Source organism: Plutella xylostella, chromosome Z (assembly GCF_932276165.1).
Source record: "Plutella xylostella chromosome Z, ilPluXylo3.1, whole genome shotgun sequence".
Classification (NCBI taxonomy): domain Eukaryota; kingdom Metazoa; phylum Arthropoda; class Insecta; order Lepidoptera; family Plutellidae; genus Plutella; species Plutella xylostella.
Window position 1 is genome coordinate 9,201,153 of NC_064012.1, and position 20,910 is coordinate 9,222,062.

Sequence of the window (20,910 nt, forward strand, 5' to 3'; positions counted from 1 at the left end):
TCTCAGCCATAGGACGTCTACTGCCTAATATGGGCTATGTTTTCCCCTAATGTTTTCCACTGACTTGACTTTGATCCTCCGTCCACCTGGAGGGGGGCCGCCCAATGCTGCGCTTGCCGGTACGTGGTCTCCAGTCTCCACTCGAAAACGCTTCTACTCCAGCGACCTAGTTCATTCTACTATATTTATGAATTTATGTAAGTTTCATGAGAAACTTATTATTATCTAGCTCGGTACCAATAATAATAATATAGGGTAAAAGTACTAGTAACTGGCACTTTAAGCGATTTGCAACACAAAAAAATATTTTAAAAATAAAGTATTGGCCTGATTTAAGCACTGGTAGGCTTGAATTACTGGCAATAAGACGACGAACAATTATAGGCATACATTGTAAAGATATAAGATTAATATTCGATTTTAATGTAGTTTATATCCACTACCCCCAAAAAACCTAGTAACTGGCAGTAAAAATTAGTAACTGTCACATGATGTTTCAGTAACTGGCACCTTTAAAAAAGTCATGCAATTAGGTCCATAAGTACTCTAAAATCAATAATATATTTGATATTAGGTAATGTACAACTACCTGTCTAGGTTCTGTACCGGTAAGACTCAAAATCACCGGTGTAATGGTCGACTTCTACGACAAAATGACAATACAAGTATGCGACGAATCGGGGGTCCATATGGATGCAACAAATCGAGAAACCCTTGGATTTGGAAACGGAAATGGAGAAAGCAAATGCTTGTTGATCTTGATGTATTCATTCAGCAGCTTGGGAGAAGTGACCTGGCTAAGTTGAAGACTGCTGACGGTAGTATAATTGCCTCTAATCTGAAATTTCATGGGGAAATTAAAGGTTTCTACGGCTTTTAGCTTCACTTGCTCACTGATTACAGAACTCCATTAACACGTCACCACACTAACGATTCCCTAGACGTCGACAGAGGTAAGATTAAGATAGTCCTCAAACAGCTCAAAAAGGACAAAGCTCTGGGTAAAGACGGAGATAGTACAGCGCTTTTGAAAGCTATTACTATCCTTGAACAGCCTCAGAAGTTTTTCAATTCGCTTTTTCATACTGGCACAACACTGGAGGCGTGGAGCAAGAACTTGGTGTTGTTCTTCAAGAAGGATGATAAGACCTTATTAAAGAAGAATAAACCGATTTTGTTTATAAGTCATGTATAAGTTATCGTATAAGATCATCGCGAACCGTCTTTCTATCAAGTTCTTCAAGGTCTATGAGAAAGCCTTTGAGAAGCCTTGATCGAGACCTGGGCAGTTCTGGAATCCCCTCGTTATATCGAGGTGTTGAGATGAGATGCCTTCCAAGTCCAGGACCACTAAACAAGAGGAGACAGGGGGGTGTTAAATTATATCCCGAAGCTGTTTACCAATGCATTGGAAATGTCTTCAAGACGATGGACCTTTCACATCGCCATTTCATGTTATCACAGTGGCAATCTGCAGAAACTCAGTAAAATGCTTTGCGGTCTTAGTGTAGCAACAATATTATTATGTCTACCTTGGACAAACTATGCGACTAGGCAGAAGGAACTTCGAAAAGGAAGCTGCAAGGTGCATTCAACATGTTACTGGATTGGACTGATATGATAGGGGAAGTTTTGACAAATTTTCACATCAAAACCTGAAGGCCAAGGTCTTCAGTCAGTGCGTCTTACTAGTAAGACGTGGTTGCATTGGTCCACGGACTCACAACCGATCAGTGGGCATTAGAAAGACCTAAGCTTGGTGGTTCTTTGAAGGTCCATATCAGAAATGAGGTAATCCGTAAGAAAACTCGAGTGACCGATATAGCTCTTAGAATCAGTATGCTCAAGTGGCAGTGGGCCGGCCATAGCTGCTGAAGAACCGATGACCAGTGGGGCAAACCAGCTCTAGAGTGGAGACCACGAACAGGCTAGCGTAGCGGGGGATACCTTTAGCTGGACCAACGACCTTATACAGCTGGACGGTGGCTAGATGAGGAAGATCAAGGACAGAGTGCAGTGTCACTGCTTGGGAGAGGTCCAGCAGTGGACAATTACAGACTGCTGATGATGATTGCCTTGATTTTAGTGATTTTTCTGAAAAGAAACATGAAAGAAATGTTTACCGCACCAGTAAGTGCCAGTTACTGGTGCGTTAGAAAAATCTATGCAAATTAGTAACTGGCAGCCCCGTGCCAGTTATTGAAACAAAGCTAACTAGACACTGGGGGTTTTTACAGTGCACTTTAAATCGTATTTTCTGTCGATAGAAGGCATAAAATAGCTTAAAATTACAAAACCCAAAATATTAGTAACTGGCAGGGGGGTGCCAGTTACTAAGTGAAGATATAAATTACATTTCAGTAACTAGCACCCTCAAATATAACTCGAAAGCAACCAAAATCACAGTGAATCGGGCTATTATGATATTGTTTAGACCTTTCCCTACTTCCTTGTTATTGTCACTTTATAAAAAACTTATTTATTTTCACAAAAACAGGCCATACAAATGTTGGTGTCTCCTTAATAAAAACTTAACACACGAGCATTTTTTTGGCGATCTTCGCCGCTTTGACTGAGATAATTTCTAGCGCCGGAAAATACCCACCTAGCGGTGTAAAATTAAACTATAATATCAATGAATGATTGGAGATTGCTGTAGACGCATCAAATATGGCCTTACTATATCCAAAAGCTTAATATATTTACTTTTATAGTCATAGTGCCAGTTACTGACGCATGCCAGTTATACCACGATTTACCCTACAGATCCTTACTTATAACTTGTTACAAAAACTTCTTGTTTCATAAAATAAGACGATGGTTTCGTGTATTGCAACAGTGACACGTCAGAATTATAGCATTGAAAAATGATCCATGAGGTAAAATGGGTGGTCGATTTTGTTACCATCAAACAACTCGGTGAAGGTAGGCTAAGAATAAGGATATGTACCACACTTTCAGAACCTACACTTTTTTATAGCTGGAATATTTTTATTTTTTGTTATGTTTCTTTGTAAAATTATTTTTATTCTATTTCCCATGTTAATATTACTGAATAAATGATTATAGAAACCCGCAATTAATTTGACGCATATTATACATTTAGTTGTTGGTACCGTACCTACCTACTTACTATCTATCAAGACTTATAATTATGTTGTACCTGCCTAATACATGGTAACTTATTTAGTGATACGGATGCACAGATCTGTCTAGATTAAGAAATCAGGACTGCTCTGAGTATCTTAATCATTCATTATCTTCATTTAAAATTCCTCTTCTGAGTATGAGGATAAGATTGTTTTTTAAAATGTTTACTAATTACTAAGCTAATGAATGATTCTCTGGACGGCAGTCTATGAGATTCCATAATTTTATGTACTATTCGGCTATTACTAAAATCGAGCAATACTAAATTAAAATTGCAGGGAAACAAAATCATAGTTAAAAATGTCATACGTATTTTTTCGGGCGTCTTTACTTTTTGAGGGGCATAAAAAAGTCAAATTATTTTCGTATGGCTATCAAACTCTCTGTTTAACCGATAAGGGGCTGATTTAGGGGGTCGTTCTAAACAATATTAGCTCAACGGATTTTGGACGTTTGCGAAAAAAAGTCTACTTACCCTAGTATATAAAACTCACGTGACCATGAATAATTCTATAGAGAAGACACATATTTTTTCGCGATAACTTATAGGCCAAAATCGATACATACGTATGTAGGTGTAATATACCACCTGTACGTGTACATAGGTAAGTATTATGTGTGTACCTACTCAGGTACTTAACTATCAGCCACGACTACACGTTAAATAAAACTCATATAGTTAGTTCACACATAAATATATGTATCTTTATTGATTACCAGATTAAAATATTATAAAATGTTAGTACTTAAGTAAATTCAAACTTAACTAACGGGTTCTATTAAATAGGTACTTAGGTATAAAAATTGTTATTGATAACTCTCACTAAATTGTCTTTCTTTGAAACTTAACTGTTAGTAAGTAAATAAAGGTAAAGATATAAATAAAAACTTTAAAGTGTATGCATAAATCAAACCTAGAATAAAAAGAAACTTAGGTTACAAAAAATATTAAAATGGTCTCATTTTATAAAACCATGTTTCTGGTAAACTTAATATTAAAAGAGGTAGGTATGTGTATAGTAATTATTAATATTATTATATACATTTCAAGAAAATATATCAACTATTCTGCAGTGTAAGTGTTACCTACTATCATTACTCAATTCGTAATTATAAGTATTATATGAAATGTGGTAGGTAGGTACTGCTAAGTTGCAAATACATATAAAAGAAGAACAATAATTATTTTTATGTAAGTAGATTAATATTTAAAACTATTGTTTTACTATGTAAAACATGTTTTTTCAAATCAATCGAAAATTTGTATTTAAAACTAAATAATAAGAAACTGGGACTTTTTGTTTCAGCAATTCCAAGTACTTACAGTCAGTAAAAGAGCATGAATCAAAATAAATGCAAATAATTCTTCTTGTAATATTATGGGTATATCAACAAAAAATATTACTCGTTATTCTATGCTTGAAATATGAATAGCCAAATCTGACCCGCTTTGCAGCCACTAACCAAACCTATTTTCATTCAATTATAAAAGTGTTCTAAATAAGGGAAAAATATTTAAAAAATCTAAACCACGTTAAAAAAAAAACTTTGTATGAGGGAAACATCTAGTCAGTACAAAGACTTGATCTTTCAGCCCCTGTATATTCGTTCTCCCATGCCTCATAATAGTAAAATTTACACCAGGGATATACTGTAGTCATGGGTTACATATCAGTATATGTTTCATCAATGGCTGCTCTGGCGGGTCATGGCGCCATAGATAAATGGCCATTCTCCTTTAGCACTATTTACTTGACTTTAGATGCAAAAAGCTATTTTCCCTGAGCACGAAAAGAGATATTTTATTTTCATGCCTCTTTTAGCGTAATTCTCACCTGTCTATCATTTAGATGCAGCTCTTTTGCTGAATGTAGATACAAGAAACTCGAGCACTATCAACTATCTTGACATTCATATTATGTAAACTATACATACAGGGTGGAGGTTTATCACGGAGCTTCCAGTCTGTAGGTCAAAATATTGTACCCGACACACTAATCAACTGTTACACTCCCCACAAGCAATGAAAAAGTTCCACTCACAAAAATCCGACACCAATTAATTTCAATTTTTTTTTGAACATACAATTTAAAATAGGAACTCCATATTTATGTTTTTAGTTGGGAATATTCTGATGCACTATTAATTAATGAACTTTAATATTGCCGACGGTGTATTTAAGCTAGCTTTTTCCGTTTAGGAGTAATTTAGTGCTATTGTAACTGGAACTTTTACATTGATCGTGAGTGTATTAAGAAAACAATTATAAAATTAAAAAGCTTATTAAATAGATTTTAGTTCAGTAAGTCTAGTACAGGTTTGCGGTAAACTATAAAAGTTTACGTTTCCTCGCATACAAAGTGGCGCCTCTAGCGGAAACTTTTGACAGATAATGTATGCAGATGATTTAAGTTTTTTAAATATATTTTATTAATTGCAAAACCCGTACTGGCTTAGCAGGCATCTTTACAGTGACTATAAGGAAAAATAACTGGTTGCGCAAATTTACTTACGTTATAACTTGCTAACTGGTTTGTTAATTAGATAGATATGTAGTGTGCTCTGCATAATTACAAAATAAAGTTTCAAAGGAACTAACAGGTACCTAAGTAAAGCTAAAACCTTGCAATATAATCTTAAACAACATTAGTTAAAGATTGATAGATAAGATAGATAACATTTAGTTAAACTTAATCATATTCTCAATTATTATTATTAAAAACACCCTAATCCAATATTGAGATACCCGGTGTACCTCATTTACTAGTCTAATCATTATAAAAGTAGAAATGTTAACGACAAAAATACGAAAAATATATTTAAAATAACTTAACATGATTAAATGCTTCAAAAAATATCTGGCAAAGGACAATCATGAATTTATTCAAGAATAGGGCTGCATTTTTTTGAAATAGATTGACCAATAACATTCTTTAAGAAAGCTATAATTTTTATAGCTAGCTCAGTAATATTGCATTTTTAGATAGGGTCCTTGATAATCCATAACACTCAACGTCCTCGATTGAGTATAAGGATTAGACTATCTTATAATATTCTTGAAATCATACTTTGATAAACAATAAGCTTAAATAAATCTATTTTGGCATCAAAAGTTTGAATGCTGACATAACAAGAGTTACCCATACAAATTAATAAATTTCAATCATTCACCCTGTATTGAAGTTCGCCCGCTCTGCTACGTCCCTGCTACGACACCGCGTAGTAAATTCGTAGCGGCGCGGCTACGCCGGGCTTGCTACGACGGCGGTTAGGTAAGCTGCCTGCTAATTTACCCCCTTATTCATAGAAAAGTTACAATACGTTTTAACTAATAAATTGTTTTGTCCCTCTCTCGCTGAGTTGCAGAAAGGAACTTTAAGCTAATGATGACCTTAAATGTATACCTGCCTTGCTTTGACAGTATACGGACAGAAAGAGACAGACATAGATATAATGCCGACATTAGCTTAAAGTGCCTTTAGTTCTGCAACTCAGCGTTAGTCAAAGAACAAATTGTTCTTTGTCGGAGAGGGACAAAACAGTTTATTAGTTAAAACGTTCTGTAACTCCTTTATGAATAAGGGGGTAAGTTTATAAATTTAAATTACCATTGTAAAGCCAGTGACTTGCCTATTATTGAATTAAGACCAATACAAAAAAGCCGTAATATTGAGTTTTTTTATAACATATTATAATATATCATTAATTTTGTATTCAATGGGAACTGTATCGTAGCAGGGATGTAGCATTGAGCCATTTGAGCGAACTCCTATACTAGGGGAATGCACCCGTCTTTCCAAATATATATCTGCCATAAAGAATTTTTGTATAAGTTTCTCGAAATATCAGAATTCAATTTTTGAATACCATTGTAGTAAGTACCATATGTGGCTATTGGGTTAACTTGTTAAATTATAATTTTTGGATTCTGCCAATGTTGGATTGTAATTCGACAACCCTACCCTAGCAATGATTTTTCTTAACTTACGTCTGGGTAAGTTAAGAAACTGATCTGTATGATCTCTGACTCATCCAACTCCAGGCTTGGCTAGTCATGGTACTCAGATAGGCTTGGATATGTCTCCCCAATGTTTGGTTGATTAGCAAATTACTAGGTATATAGGTACTAATAACTAACTAATAATAATAAGTACTTAGTGATTACTTCTAAGCTAATGGTAAAACGGGAAATGTATGACGCTGCCATCTTCTAGTACAATACGTCCGACTCCATTATTTGCTGTGCTGAAAATAAATAAATAAGTAAACGGTGTGACAATTACATTACATTCTTGACTGGACGACCGCAGGGATTAATAAAATGATTATCTTACAATATCGAATATCCATCCAAGCATACATATAATTTAAGACAAAATACAGAATGTTAAACAATGCACTGACGGTTTGCTCAGAAGTAGGTAGGTACGAGGATATTGTTGCACCATCAGTAGACAAAGTTGACTGGTGTGGTGATGATGATGATGATGATAATGTATAAGCTGATGGTATAGAACTACAGACACATAATATTTAACGGACAGGCAAAACAAGCCCACAGCTTTTCATGTACAGGAAAAAAATGTGAGTAAGTAAGTCGAAAGGGACTTAGTTGAGGACACCATTAATTATTGATCTATTGTTTGATTTGATAATTGAAAATTTGCTAAAATTATCTCTGCTGATTGTAGAAACTTTTTTAGAAACTTGCCTTTTTACTATATGCATATGACGTAGAATTCTGTTACAGTTCTCCCATATTAATAATGCGCATGCAAATCTTCGCAAACTGTCGTATTCCCGGAAACACCCGAATCAGTGCCTTAAACAAAGCACTTGCATTTTGATCCTTGTTCGAAAGAAATAGTAGACAATATCATGTGACCAATAATCGAAAACAATTTGGGCGGTCGGTGGCTGTCACCGATCAGTCATGGGTCTCAAGGTCAAGATCAATATTACTTTTGTGGAATTATAAAAAGCTGCAATTACACATCGTTCTTGTTATTTTTTTCAAATGTGAATTTAATTTCAACTTTAAATATTTTTGACGATGCCATATTATGAGGCACATTTAAGAATAAAATATGCGTCACATTGATAGACTTCACTTTGCCAATAAAGCCACACCGAAAAGACCAAGTTTGTAATTGTAATATTATTGTGAATGATCAGCGCTGTAAATACTTTTGAACTGAGATTTTAATGTAAACATTTTTATTAATGTGAAATAATCAGTTCTGTAAATACTTTTGAACTGAGATTTCAATTTTTTTATATAAACCTGTGTTTGAAATCCATTTCTCCTTATAATATATACCTTGTGTTATTCAAACCTTCTTTCATCCATCTTTACATCAGCTTCAGTAAGACACTTGAAAAGTACCTACTGTAACATTTTCGAAGTAAATTTTAATATTATGGAATATTATGAATTATCGAATCAAATTTCGTTACTGATAAATCAATTATCTCTTTTAGCACCAATTACATAATTCTACTAAAATTTCATGAAGAAAATGCACTTAACCACTCTAAATACATAATAGTTTTCTAACGCTCGGGAATACGACCGTTGCCGAACAATGACGAAGATTTCTATGTGCATTATCAATTTTGGGGAACTGTACACGAATTTCTTAGAACAAATGACGAGTTGAGAGACCCTTTCGGCTTACCATACCACTTTTACAAACACCACATGCACGGTCAGCTTCAGAAGTGGCTATACACTTCTGTACCTTGTCAAACTGACGAACCGTCAAAGTTTCAATATATGAAGGTAGTTTGTGAATTTGACAAGGTAAAAAAGTATATAACTACTTATGCAGCTGACTGTAGAGGACAAGAAGAGTTAAAAAACAAAAAAAGGCTGACAATACGCACATGTAACTTACATCGATGCGACGGGCGGTAGTAGTTTTGAGGGCGCGGGCCCTGGCTCACCGTCGACCCCGCTCGGTGCACCGCTGCGAATATATCAGGCTATTTGATTCACAGATCAGGTAAGTACCACATATAATATGTGGGGACAACTCAGACAGGGCCATCCGACCTTAAACTAGGCTACTTGAGAAGCTAATTTCGTAGGTAGTCGATCATAACATTCATAAATGGTTATTTTCATGATTGTGGAGTTTTTAAAACATTTAGAGTAAAAAAAACTTTCATGTTATTAAATATCAAGGTCAAAATTACTAGTATCCACGCAAAATTAGCTCTATTATCTATTAGAGGTGTTTTTAGAATGTCCTTCCAGAGACAGGAACACTGGCTTAACAGAGAAATAATATCCTTCCGTTTTCTTTTATTTTAGCTGGCTGTACATAAAAGCTAATGATAGATTTTCGCATATAGATTTTTAGCTCAGTATATTTAACCCAAACCCTCAACACAACCACAAGGACAGCAATACTCACACGCCTTCCTGTACTTGGGGTGTAGCGTGTAGTCGGGCACCGGCACTGGAGGCAGCTCCTCATCAGGGGGCAGCTGGTCCCGCATGTGGTGGGTGGTCGGCGGGATGTAGGTCCACGGCAGCTGGCCTTGAAGCTCGATGGCTGTGTTGCGACGGCTGCGATAGACGGGGGTTTTAGGAGTTGGTTTTTAGTTGTGTGTTTTTGTGTCACACGTGTTATGTATAATTCGCTAGCGATAGTAAATTAGCTTTTTATTTTTTACCAATTTGTGTACAGAAACAGCTTATAAGATAAAAATTAAACTACCTTGAGTCTTGCAAGTTGCCGTCTCATACTATATACTCTTAGTCGGCTGTTAAATTTATTTTATTTTATTCTATTATTCCCTTTAATAAACCCCAGCAGTGACGAATAGATAATTGCAGGAATTCCGGCTATCGGTTAGCGGCATAGAACAACGCGGACTCGGGTGTACCCTCATCATACAAGACAAGACAGATCTATGATATTCTTGAACCTATGTATATTCACCTTTATGTATAAAGAAACCATTACCATAATCATGTACATACATAAAATATAATAAAATATTACGGCAATAACTGAAATAGCTCTTCTAATTATTATTTAAAAACTATAATCTATATAGTAGCTCTTAGGTCCTATATGTTACCTATAGAAGAGGCTCCTGAAACTGAGGTACGGTAGCCCTGTTGGCAGTGCAGCCAACCACCTGAGTACGGTAGATCGCCGCGAGAGCCAGTTCATCGCTCCCGGGTAATAGTAAGCTAGTCTTGAACCGGCAACAATCACAGACAATAAGATGATGGAAGTGTGAATAGGTTTTGTGATGGCGGGTGATGCGATGATTAATTAAACATGCTTTTCTTCTGATAAACTGATTTTTAAGACCAATTAGAAGGAGTGCTCGTTGTTAATTATTACATAATTTCCATTCGACGGTCGCACCATTTTATTTTGCTTACTATGTATACAGTCTACACTAATTTTTTTATTGCACGAAGGTAGTTAGTACACAATAATGATGGTGGGTAGTATAGACTAAAGACAGCGGAAAACTAGTAAATTGATAGAATTTTTGTCTACCAATATAGTTTGTTTATTTTAGAGGGATTCTATGTTTTTTATCCAACCAGCTATGAATTATTTTAATAGTTTTTTTTTTGTTTTATAGACATAAAAGAAAACTGAGTGAATTATTTTATACTGTTTTTTTTTGTTCTATAAATAAGTACACATAAATGAAAACTGAATGACACACAACAGCTAAATAAAAACAAGAGCAAGGTGGAACTTTTTCATTGCTCGTGAGTGTATTACACGAATACATACCCTTTAGAGTCAACATGGGAGGAGGCGGTCCCTGGGGCAGTGACGACAGCTGTCGAGGTGGCGGTGGCAGAGTTCAGAGCTTGGTGGATCGTCGGCATGTCTTGAGGACTCGGGGTCGCCGACCTATGAAAGAACACGAGTGTTAGAATTATGTAGGGAAGGGTAGGTCAAAGTGGCAGTATAAGTAAAGAAAAGTTGATAAGTCTGCAAAAACTTATGCGGTAGGTATTTAATGCTCACAGGGTGTTACCCGAAAAGAGGTAATTTAGGAGGTCATTCTAAACAACTCGCGTTCGCGAAAAAAGTCGCCCGTTACATTAATTATAAATAATGAAATTCGTTAAAATGTGTAGCTATTCCACTAGCAAAGAAGTAATCACCTTCCAGAAGTGTCCACCACAGCCGAGTCGAGCCTCTTCTGCTGCTGCACGATCATGTTCTCCAGCCGCTGGGGCAGAGACAGCAGGTTCTCTGGGAAGTTTACTGAACGCTTCTTGGGCAGCTCAGGGGTCCCGGGCACAGATAGAGGAGGAGTCCTAGGAGCAAAGCCATGACATATGTTATAATAAATATTAGAGTAGGTACTAGCTGTTCCCGCGAGCTTCGCTTCGCCTTAAAAAGTTATCCCGTGGGAATTCCGCGATAAAAAGTAGTCTATGTGTTAATCTAGGGTGTCAGCTAACTACAAACCAAATTTCATTAAAATCGGTCCAGCCGTTTTGACTTGAAGAAGTAACAAACATACACTCTGATAAACTTTCGCCTTTATAATATTAAAAGTAGGATCATTGGAAAAGGGTATTTCGTAAGTAGGTATATTTTTGTTTGTACTTAACCCATACATCAGAAAGAGGAATGGCTAATAACATGCTATTTTGCTGAGTATTTTTGTAATTATAGGAATTTTATATTCCTTTAACACAAAGCTCACTGTGGTCTACAAGAGATCAAGTTGCGATCAAATTGCCACACGTGTATTTTATGAATTGTTGTTATAGCGTCTCATCATTGTTACGTCCATTCCAAACATTTCTGCAATATTGGGTCATATAAGAATGGAACATATGTGTAGAATAATTTAGAACTTCTAGGTGCTCACCATTATTTCGTAGGTGGGTAGGTATGTACTAGAACACCTATCACGCCTAGTAATATGCCGAAATTCAAATAGTCTAGTCAATCAAATTTGAAAAGCCAACAGAAACTAAAAAACACGAAAAATCCTAAATAGGTAATTCCACTACCAATCCAATGTTGTTTGTGTGTCAATTATCTAAATTTAATAAACAAACAAAAATTAAAACGGAGGACGGATGGTATAAAATAACATCTGTAAAATCAGAAAGTGAAGACCAAATACGAAGAAAAAACGAAATACATTAACCTATAGTTATAGTAGTTAAGTAGGTCACCTGTCAGGGGAGTCCATCATGTCAGGCGTAGAAGGTCGCCGGTAGAACCGCGGCGGCTCCCGGGCGGGCGGCGAGCGGCCCAGCCACGTGGGCACCCGGCGGAGGATGCTCACTCGCGGGATCCTCGTCTCGGGCTCCTCGGGGTCTTCGGGGTTCTCGGGGTCTCCGCGCCGCTTGCTGGACGACGGCGGTGGCAGCGTTTGCTGGAATTTGAACATGTTAAGTTATTTTTGGGTTACTTGTTTCTGAATTCTGACCTACGTTTAATAGGCAAACATTACTATGTGTTGCGGCAATGAAGTTTCAAGTTTACTTAGGTTACAATCGGAAGAATAAAATGAGTACACAAACCGTAAAGCGCGGCATGCGCCTGCGCCTGGGAAGATCCCGAGGCGAGTATCCCACTCGAGCCCCACCCGCCTTCTGACACCACAGGGCTTGCGATCGCACTAGGCACACAGCCCTACACTACCACTATCCATAACATGTACCGCACATACAGCTAAGTATTTACTATTATGATGACAATGCACTTAACGAAAGTAGCGCAAAGTTGTGCGTAGTTTGTCGCACTACCGCCTTACTCTGCATAATGCTTTTAAGGAAACTACCTACCCGAATTATTTCAACACCGCGATCCGGTTACGATTATGACGCAGGTAAGAATAAACATTTTCTAAGTACATGACCACGTATGTACTTTCAGTTGCTAATACCTAACAAAAACTCCGAACTAATGACAAAACTAAAGCGGAATTTTACTGATATTTTACTTACCAATAATAATACGAGTAATAACGCTGTAAGTTCTTAACGTTAACTTAACTACATTTTTTACTCTGAAAATGACGGCTGATTTAACCGATGTTCTTTAAACATTAATTCACGGCCAAAGAAACAGTTACACTTACAAAATGAAGACACCCAATGGCTCCAATTTTTTAAAACCATTTAATAGGAAATTTGAACCAAATACTTACGTTGTTAGTTGGTAATATTTTGATGCGCCATTGAATGTAGTAAGTACTTTTAATTATTGCAGAAGGCGTCATTAAGGTTTTTTCCGTTTAGGAGTAATTTGATGATTGTCTCAATGGAACTTTTTCATTGCCCGCGATAAACACCACCACGCAGACTTTTGTTTTACCCTCTTTACCAAAACCCCATACCAATTAACCAACCAATCAGCCATAAACAAATTCACCAGCCAAACTCACATTCCAATCAAAATGCGCAGGTATTCCGCAGTCGACAAGGATGCAGACGAGCAGGAACAGGTTGAACAGCAGCACGACGATCAGCCGGCAGTAGACCATGACCATGACCCAGGCGGTCCACGAGGAGTCGGCGGTGACCCCGGCCGCCCCGCTTAGGGTGCCGCCCACGAAGTGGACTAGTTCGGCCAGAGTCTGGAAACGAGATCAGGTTATTCGGTCTGGAAATAGTGGCTCTGGCTGGAAATTTTCAGGCCTTCAAAGTGGTCAATCAAGGTTTTAGTTGTAGACTCGTTTTCGTTTTGTAAAATGCATAGGTACTACATATACATAAACAGAGTGTTGCAAAAAGGGTATACCAAGCCAAAACCTACATGGGCAGCATATTATATCTAAACCCAAAAATTCAATCAGAATTTCAAATATATCGCAAAAAAAAAACATTCTCCATAGTAAAAGTCACGTGACCATACAATTTTTGCAACAACCTGTATATGTAAAGTACCTATATACATCACTAAGCTGATCACAAACAAAAAAAAACTTAGTAGGTACAATACATTTGATTTAAATACTTACCTTTTAAGTTAAATTAGTACCAATATAATAACTTCAGACGAACACAAAAAAAATACCTAACCTAGAGGTACAGTCACTAGTCATATAGAACGTCACCCCACGGTCATAAGCATCTTACAAAATATAAGCACCCCAGTGCCGCCACTCACCCTTGTATGGAAGCTGTCAGTAATATAGGTGACAGAAGCGCAGATATCCACAGCGAAGGTGACCACCATGACCACCATCCACGGCCAGCGCACGTGCAGCGAGCGGCTGTCGCGGGCGCCCCCCACTGAAACATGCGGTCACGTGTCACTGTCACTGGACTTACACGAAATTTGAAACGCGTCTTCGGGCCTTATATTAGACAAGTATTAGGCCACATTTATAAATAATAAAGTGATAAATTATCGCTAAAAAAAATTAAGGCCATGCAAATTGAGCTTTGGACAAAGATTAAGCCAGTTAAGGGGAACCCCGTTAAAAGGGAAAGGATTATTCAATGCCACGGCATAATTTTAAAGCATAGCAATATTGTCGTATTTCTGTAACCATAGAATAAAATGTACGGTTGTATGTCCATTAGTAAAAAAATAAATTCTTGCTATGCCATCCCGGTGTCCGTAGACCATAAGGCGTAAGGCGATTATCATACTGCCTCGCATCACGCTGGATGTTGCGTGAATTGTATGAACGAATTAATTTTCAGTGTGTGTGTTTTTATACAAAGGGAGACACTTTAATGCAACGTTCTAACACGCATTAACGCAACATTCAACATTTGGTATTTCATGGCAGTGAGAGAAACGCCTAAACTTTTTCTTGGTATCCTACGACCCCCCAGCGAGGCAGTCAGCAGCCAGCTTTTCACAAAATTTGCAAACACTAAAGTTTGGAACAGTACCTACTCCTGCCAGCTCAGCGTAACCAAAGCGATATGAAACCTTAATTCCGCATTCTATTACAAATGAAACATTTATATATTTAAACACTAATACAGAATAAGGCTTTCGTAGGTGCACATCTGGAACTTAAACAATATTTTTTTGTATGGAGAGGCATACTTTTTTATTTGTAATATCCCAAGTTCATTATACTCGTAACAAAAGTTGTCCAGAATGAAGAGCTCTATGACATACTTCCGGATGTGAGACTACGAAAGACTCATTCTGTATAATGCCGCCACCGCACCACCACCTCTATACTATAACTGACTATAACCATCGCGGATTCTATGACTTTTCAAAGTCTGTGAAATACCTTCTATACCTTCTTCAACACAAAATAAATCACCAAAAAAGAAAGTTAGAAAACTTTATCCATTGCAAATAAATGGTGGTACGGGGACAGGCAGGGTTCCTATTACAGCAAAGTTAGACTGAGGCTATAAGATGAAGGTATTTCAGGAAGATTCCAGAAGGTTTAGTAGTACAGTACAGTGAGAAAACACTCATACAAGTAGAACATAAATGAATCAAATAATATTTTATCGATACAAACACAAACAAACTATTTCTATAAGTTACTTAATTTCACGTATCACCCAGTCACCCATCAGTCGGTAATAAAATTAAAGTGTCAGCCAATATAGTTATTTTATTACTGACTGTAGGTACTTTGAATTTTCACTTACAGATGAGGACAGCACTAGTGGCCATCCAGACGACGCTGAGCCCCAGGTATACGGAGTTGACGAGGAAGGTGCGGTAGACGGGCACTGATTGGCTGGTCAGCAGCACGAACGCCTGGTTGCTCATGCCGTCGATGTATGGACCAATCGTGACGCGGGTCGAGCAAGTTGGGTCTGAACGTGAAAGGTGTGGTTTAGAATACGGCTGCGCTGTAGCCAACTTAAGATTGAAAACTCAGCTGAGCTTTTTTAGAAAAACTTACTTTTCTATGAAAAGATAGTTTGGCAGCGATATAAAAGAATATACTTTATGATAGATAGATAGATGGTGGTACGGAAGTGGTAAGTAGGATTTATTTTTATTTTAATGAAAATTTGTGGGCCGATTGTAAGAACCTTTCACACGTAGGTAGGTATGATTATAGGTACTATCACAAAGTTTACAAATAAGAATCTTTCAGTCTGTTGAGTAAGTATAATTAACGGAGCTTCCAAGATTTTATTCTTCTTGAGTGTATGGACAGACCTTTAATTTTGTAGGTTAGTTGCTGTATCTTTAGCTAATCTAAAGGTATCCTGAAATGGCTCATTCAGGGAAGGCATTACGTAAATACCTAACCGCAAACAAAGGTGTTGCTGATTTGATCTTAAAGCTTATCTCGTGAAATATGTATTTTCAGTACTTTAACAATGGTATTGTTCGATATTGTGAACATTGTTAGCGCTTACATCCCACCCCTGTTCATATGTTAATACTTTTCAGCAGTAGTTTGCGTAACAATAAGGAAAATGTTTAAATATACATTCATGAGCAATGAAAATGTTCCATTTGCAAAATGTCGCCGTTAAATGACCCATTTTTTTATTCAATTTAGAATTTGGAAAATATTTAGGCTTTCCGTTGGAAATATTCTGATGCGCTGTTTTTTACATGCACTTCAATATTACTGACGGCGATGGTGGCGCGTGCGTCATAACTAGTCTTTTCCGTTGAGGTTGTATTTTTTGCTATTTCCACTGAAATTATTTCATTGCCCACGTGTGTGAAAAGGAAAATTTATGCAAAAGTTATATAAAATACACTTACTATGGAAGTAAAGTATGCGCAAGTAGATGAGTATGGGCAGGTCCCGGAGCAGGTTGAAGACACAGAAGTACTCGGCCAACGCCCAGGCGGACGCCAGCAGCTGGACCGCGCCTTGCAGCTGGAAAAAACATAAATAGTACACTTTCGAGCAATAAAAAAGTCCCACCAACTGGAAGAATTGTGTGAATTTCCAAAACTCGAAGAACAAAAGTTGTTCAGAATAGCCCCCTGAGTCACCCCCTTTCGGCTTAGTATACCCTTTTTGCAACACCCTGTAAATAGTACAGTTAAATACGAGCAATGAAAAAGTTCGACCTGCCACCGACGTTCCATATGTTACTGGAACTTTTTCATTGCTGGTGAGTGTATAAAAATTTATATACAACAGGAATTTTACAGGAAAATAATAACAATTGAAAAAAGCTTCTGCGACGTGCTTTCGCACCGGGCAGTGGAGCATCCTAAAGAGTTATTTTTGTTTTATTTACATTTTAAAAATAAAATACCGATTGAATGGTTTTTTCACGGATTTATGCTTAAATCAATTTAAAAGATCGACTAAATACGGTGTTAAACAATTAGTTCGAATCCATTTCCGTTTTCAGGACTTTATAGTTGGACTGTAACTATGTCAACAATATAATATGCTGTTAGGCGCAATCAACTATGTGAGGCTGTATTTCGACTGATGATTATGATATACATAGGTACATGTATCGTGACGATGATAATCAGTAGCTATTTGTAGGTTCAAAATAAATAACATGATTTTTTTTTTGGTTTCTTCTAGTGTACCTACAACTGTGATTTATATTTCATCAAAAAGTATGTACCTACCTAATGTATGTATGTAATGAGGTATGACTTAGAATTATAAAATACGACTCCTTTGTTTTTAATCAAATTACGCTGTTTGCACATAAAACCGATATTGCGAGTAAAATATTAGGTAAGTCATTGAATATTATGATTCGGTCGAGCAAGCACAATATGTACTTGTTGCATCGCCCGATTGTGGTTAATTTGATACATGTTTATAATTATAAGTTCCTAAGAATGCACTTAGTACCTAAGTACCTACTTACTTTACTATATGTATTTATTCAACTCTTTATTGCACAAATACATAATATATTAAGTGTACAAAAGGTGGACTTCATACTAAAAGCATTTTCGAGACATAGGCAACTGTATTTGTATAGTACCTACTAGGTGAATGAAGGTGTATGTAAATTACGTTATGCAGGGTGTTGCAAAAAGGGTAAGTATATTAGGCCGAAACCTAAGTGTGCAGGATGTTATATCTGAGCCCGAAAATGAAATCAGAAGCGCGAGCACAGGATTCGAAACCTCCGTTTACGTTGCGTATCGTCAACTGTCACTGACAAAATGTAAGGCAAAGTTAGTTCCAAAAGTGACATTTGTTTTTTCCATATGTTAGGTGGAATGTCACCAAACGCTAAACGTATTTAGTAGCCTGTCATACGTCTGTCAGTTAGTACAAAATGTATTTAAAATTTGATTTAAACACGTTTAGCGTTTGGTAAAAGTGACCCTTCGTGTAGATTCTAAAATAGTATCGAATCCTATGCTCGCTGCACAGAGTCGCGAGCACAACTTTCGATCCTCCGTTAACGTTGCGTATCGTCAACTGTCACTGTCAAAATGTAAGGCAAAGTTAGTTCCAAAAGTGACATTTGTTTTTTCCATATGTTAGGTGGAATTTCACCAAACGCTAAACGTATTTAGTAGCCTGTCATACGTCTGTCAGTTTAACATTCCTTATTGAAAAATCTCATCATACTCTTATAAGTATGTCACTTTCTATGAGAGTAGATAGCTTACTAATTACATAAATACGCTTATTTTAATTTAATAATTTAATTTAAGTACCTAAGTAAGTATACTTATTATTAATAACATCACGTATTAAAATGGTGCAGGTGGCAATCCGGACCTCGATAATAATTCTACAAGGGTATGTTGGGATTAGACATAGACAGTGCCTAATTTTATAGTAGGTACCACATAAAAATATGAAAATATGCTCGTGGAGGTTCTTTCACCATTTATACTCCTCATAGACAGAGCCTTTTTCAGGAATGGTTCTAGACATTTATATATATTCAAAAAGAAGCGGTGAAAACTAATTCTATTCCATAGAGTTTGAACACGAGACGAGAACATAGTTTTGTCGGGGATATGCACATTTTCCGTTATACATATAACATCAACTTCTAGGTTCTAAGCTAATAGGTTATTAAGTAGGTAGGTACAAGTAAAATAAGTATTACTTTATCAAAATAGTTACCATACTGACATTGACGACCGAATGGCGTAGTGGTTAGTGACCTGACTACTGAGCCGATGGTCCCGGGTTCGATTCCCGGCTGGGGCAGATATTTGTTTAAAGACAGATATTTGTACTCGGGTCTTGGGTGTTGATATTTATATTTACCCCCTTATTCATAGAAAAGTTACAAGACGTTTTAACTAATAAACTGTTTTGTCCCTCTCTGTCGAAGAACAAATTGTTCTTTGTCGGAGAGGGACAAAACAGTTTATTAGTTAAAACGTTTTGTAACTTCTCTATGAATAAGGGGGTTAGTATCTATCTATCTATGTATTTGTGTAGATATATCAGCTGTCCGACACCCATAACACAGGTTCTGCCTAGCTTGGGGTCGGATGGCCGTGTGTGAGATGTCCCCACATATTTATTTATTTATTAGTAATTTTCCCCAAATTTCCGTGGGATTTAGGATATAATATGTTATTTTATTTTACAAACAATATAACAAATGCAAAAAATAAGAAATAGCGACATTGATCCAGATTTTCTAGCGTGACCAATGGAAAAAATATGATTCATTATTTTGAATGCATATTATTATACCATTACGGAAGATCTGAAAGCGACATTCCTGAGGGACATGCCTTCGTAAGTACCTACTATTTTGATGATTGGAGATAAATGTGACACTTAATCCAGATAACCGAAATATGAGTCTTTGCAAGATGCGCAAGACGCCCGCGGGTTTTATCTACTTATATCTTGTAGAAGTATGTGAGAATATTGATAACGGATTTGTTAAGCATTGAACATCATTTTGTGTCACAAATTAGTTGGACCCATTCATGTGTAGGTAATTAATAATACTTTTTTATGTTTTTATATAAAGAAGATAGAATAAAAATAATTATTATAATTTGGAATGTAATTACGTACCTACATCAAATCAAATCAAATCAAATCAAATCAAATATTTTATTGCCATCAAATTACATCAATATGGAAAATATACTGTTATTTGGGTTGGTTAATATGATTAAGTGCAATTTATAGAGTGCAATCATAAATTAAAGTACCAAAATAATGTAGGATTATCTGTCTGTACTCTACGCACCTTCACCTAAAAGGTACTTTCTCTCTGCCAGAAAGAAGATTAGCGCAGTAATACTATCTAACTAGGTAAAATGTAAGTAAGTGCATTTTTGGTCAGTACCTAAAGTGCTATAAAGTAGAATAACACTAGGCGGTAATGGGTGTAGTAAAAAAATAAAAGTAGGCTAATTGTGGAAGTCATTGGTCGTTTCGCATATTAAAATTAACGCATGCATTAAAATTGTATATTATGAATTTATGATAGACATGTGATAGGTTGGCTTAGCTCAGTACAGACTTTAAAAATATTAAAATACATCGCATAGCTCAATTACATTAATTACTACAAAAAACAAAAAAAAGCATAAACGTGACAGAATTCTACAAGATTTACTTAAGTATTAGATTAACAATATAGTTTTTTTTGTGTAAAATTTGTAGAAAAATGTTTATTTCACTTACCAAGGTGGCAATGCCAGCAATAATTAGCAGGTTATTTTTCGTCATGTTGGCAGTGCTGGACTTCCCGGGATGCGCGGGAGCCGCCGAGTCCCGTCCTACCGCGATATCGCACTAACTCATACTATCTACAAAACAGACTATTCGCATCGGTATATTGATACCAAATTCAGTATTGCACTGATAATCAAATATTTCGACTAGCAATCTTACAGCCACCGCCTAAGACTGAAAGTCCTG

The 20,910-nt window shown here is 36.5% G+C and overlaps 1 protein-coding gene across 4 annotated transcripts; it reads right to left on the reverse strand.

Annotated features, from left to right (window-relative positions):
* Positions 1 to 6,690: 6,690 nt before the first annotated feature.
* LOC105380538 lies at positions 6,691 to 20,876 on the reverse strand. 4 transcript variants are annotated; one of them, XM_048632802.1, is made up of 11 exons: positions 20,674 to 20,876; positions 16,827 to 16,944; positions 15,743 to 15,913; positions 14,277 to 14,401; positions 13,552 to 13,743; positions 12,335 to 12,537; positions 11,303 to 11,458; positions 10,923 to 11,045; positions 9,570 to 9,724; positions 9,037 to 9,119; positions 6,691 to 7,390 (listed from the first exon to the last, which is right to left on the reverse strand). In XM_048632802.1, the coding sequence occupies exons 1-11, from the start codon at positions 20,716 to 20,718 to the stop codon at positions 7,361 to 7,363; spliced, it is 1,401 nt and encodes a 466-aa protein (XP_048488759.1). In that variant the 5' UTR covers positions 20,719 to 20,876; the 3' UTR covers positions 6,691 to 7,360. The 4 variants fall into 4 exon arrangements, with proteins under 4 accessions (XP_048488759.1, XP_048488761.1, XP_048488758.1 ...); XM_048632804.1 differs by having other exon boundaries at positions 6,691 to 7,395; XM_048632801.1 differs by having other exon boundaries at positions 6,692 to 7,390; positions 9,048 to 9,119.
* Between the last annotated feature and the right edge of the window lie 34 nt (positions 20,877 to 20,910).

Coding starts and splice junctions, on each gene's coding strand:
- LOC105380538 (XM_048632801.1), bottom strand. CDS start 20,718: ATGACGAAAAATAACCTGCTAATTATTGCTGGCATTGCCACCTTG. Junction 13,744..14,276: donor CTGACAGCTTCCATACAAGG/GTGAGTGGCGGC, acceptor TCTCGTTTCCAG/ACTCTGGCCGAACTAGTCCA. Junction 9,725..10,922: donor TCCCATGTTGACTCTAAAGG/GTATGTATTCGT, acceptor CGTCTATCGCAG/CCGTCGCAACACAGCCATCG.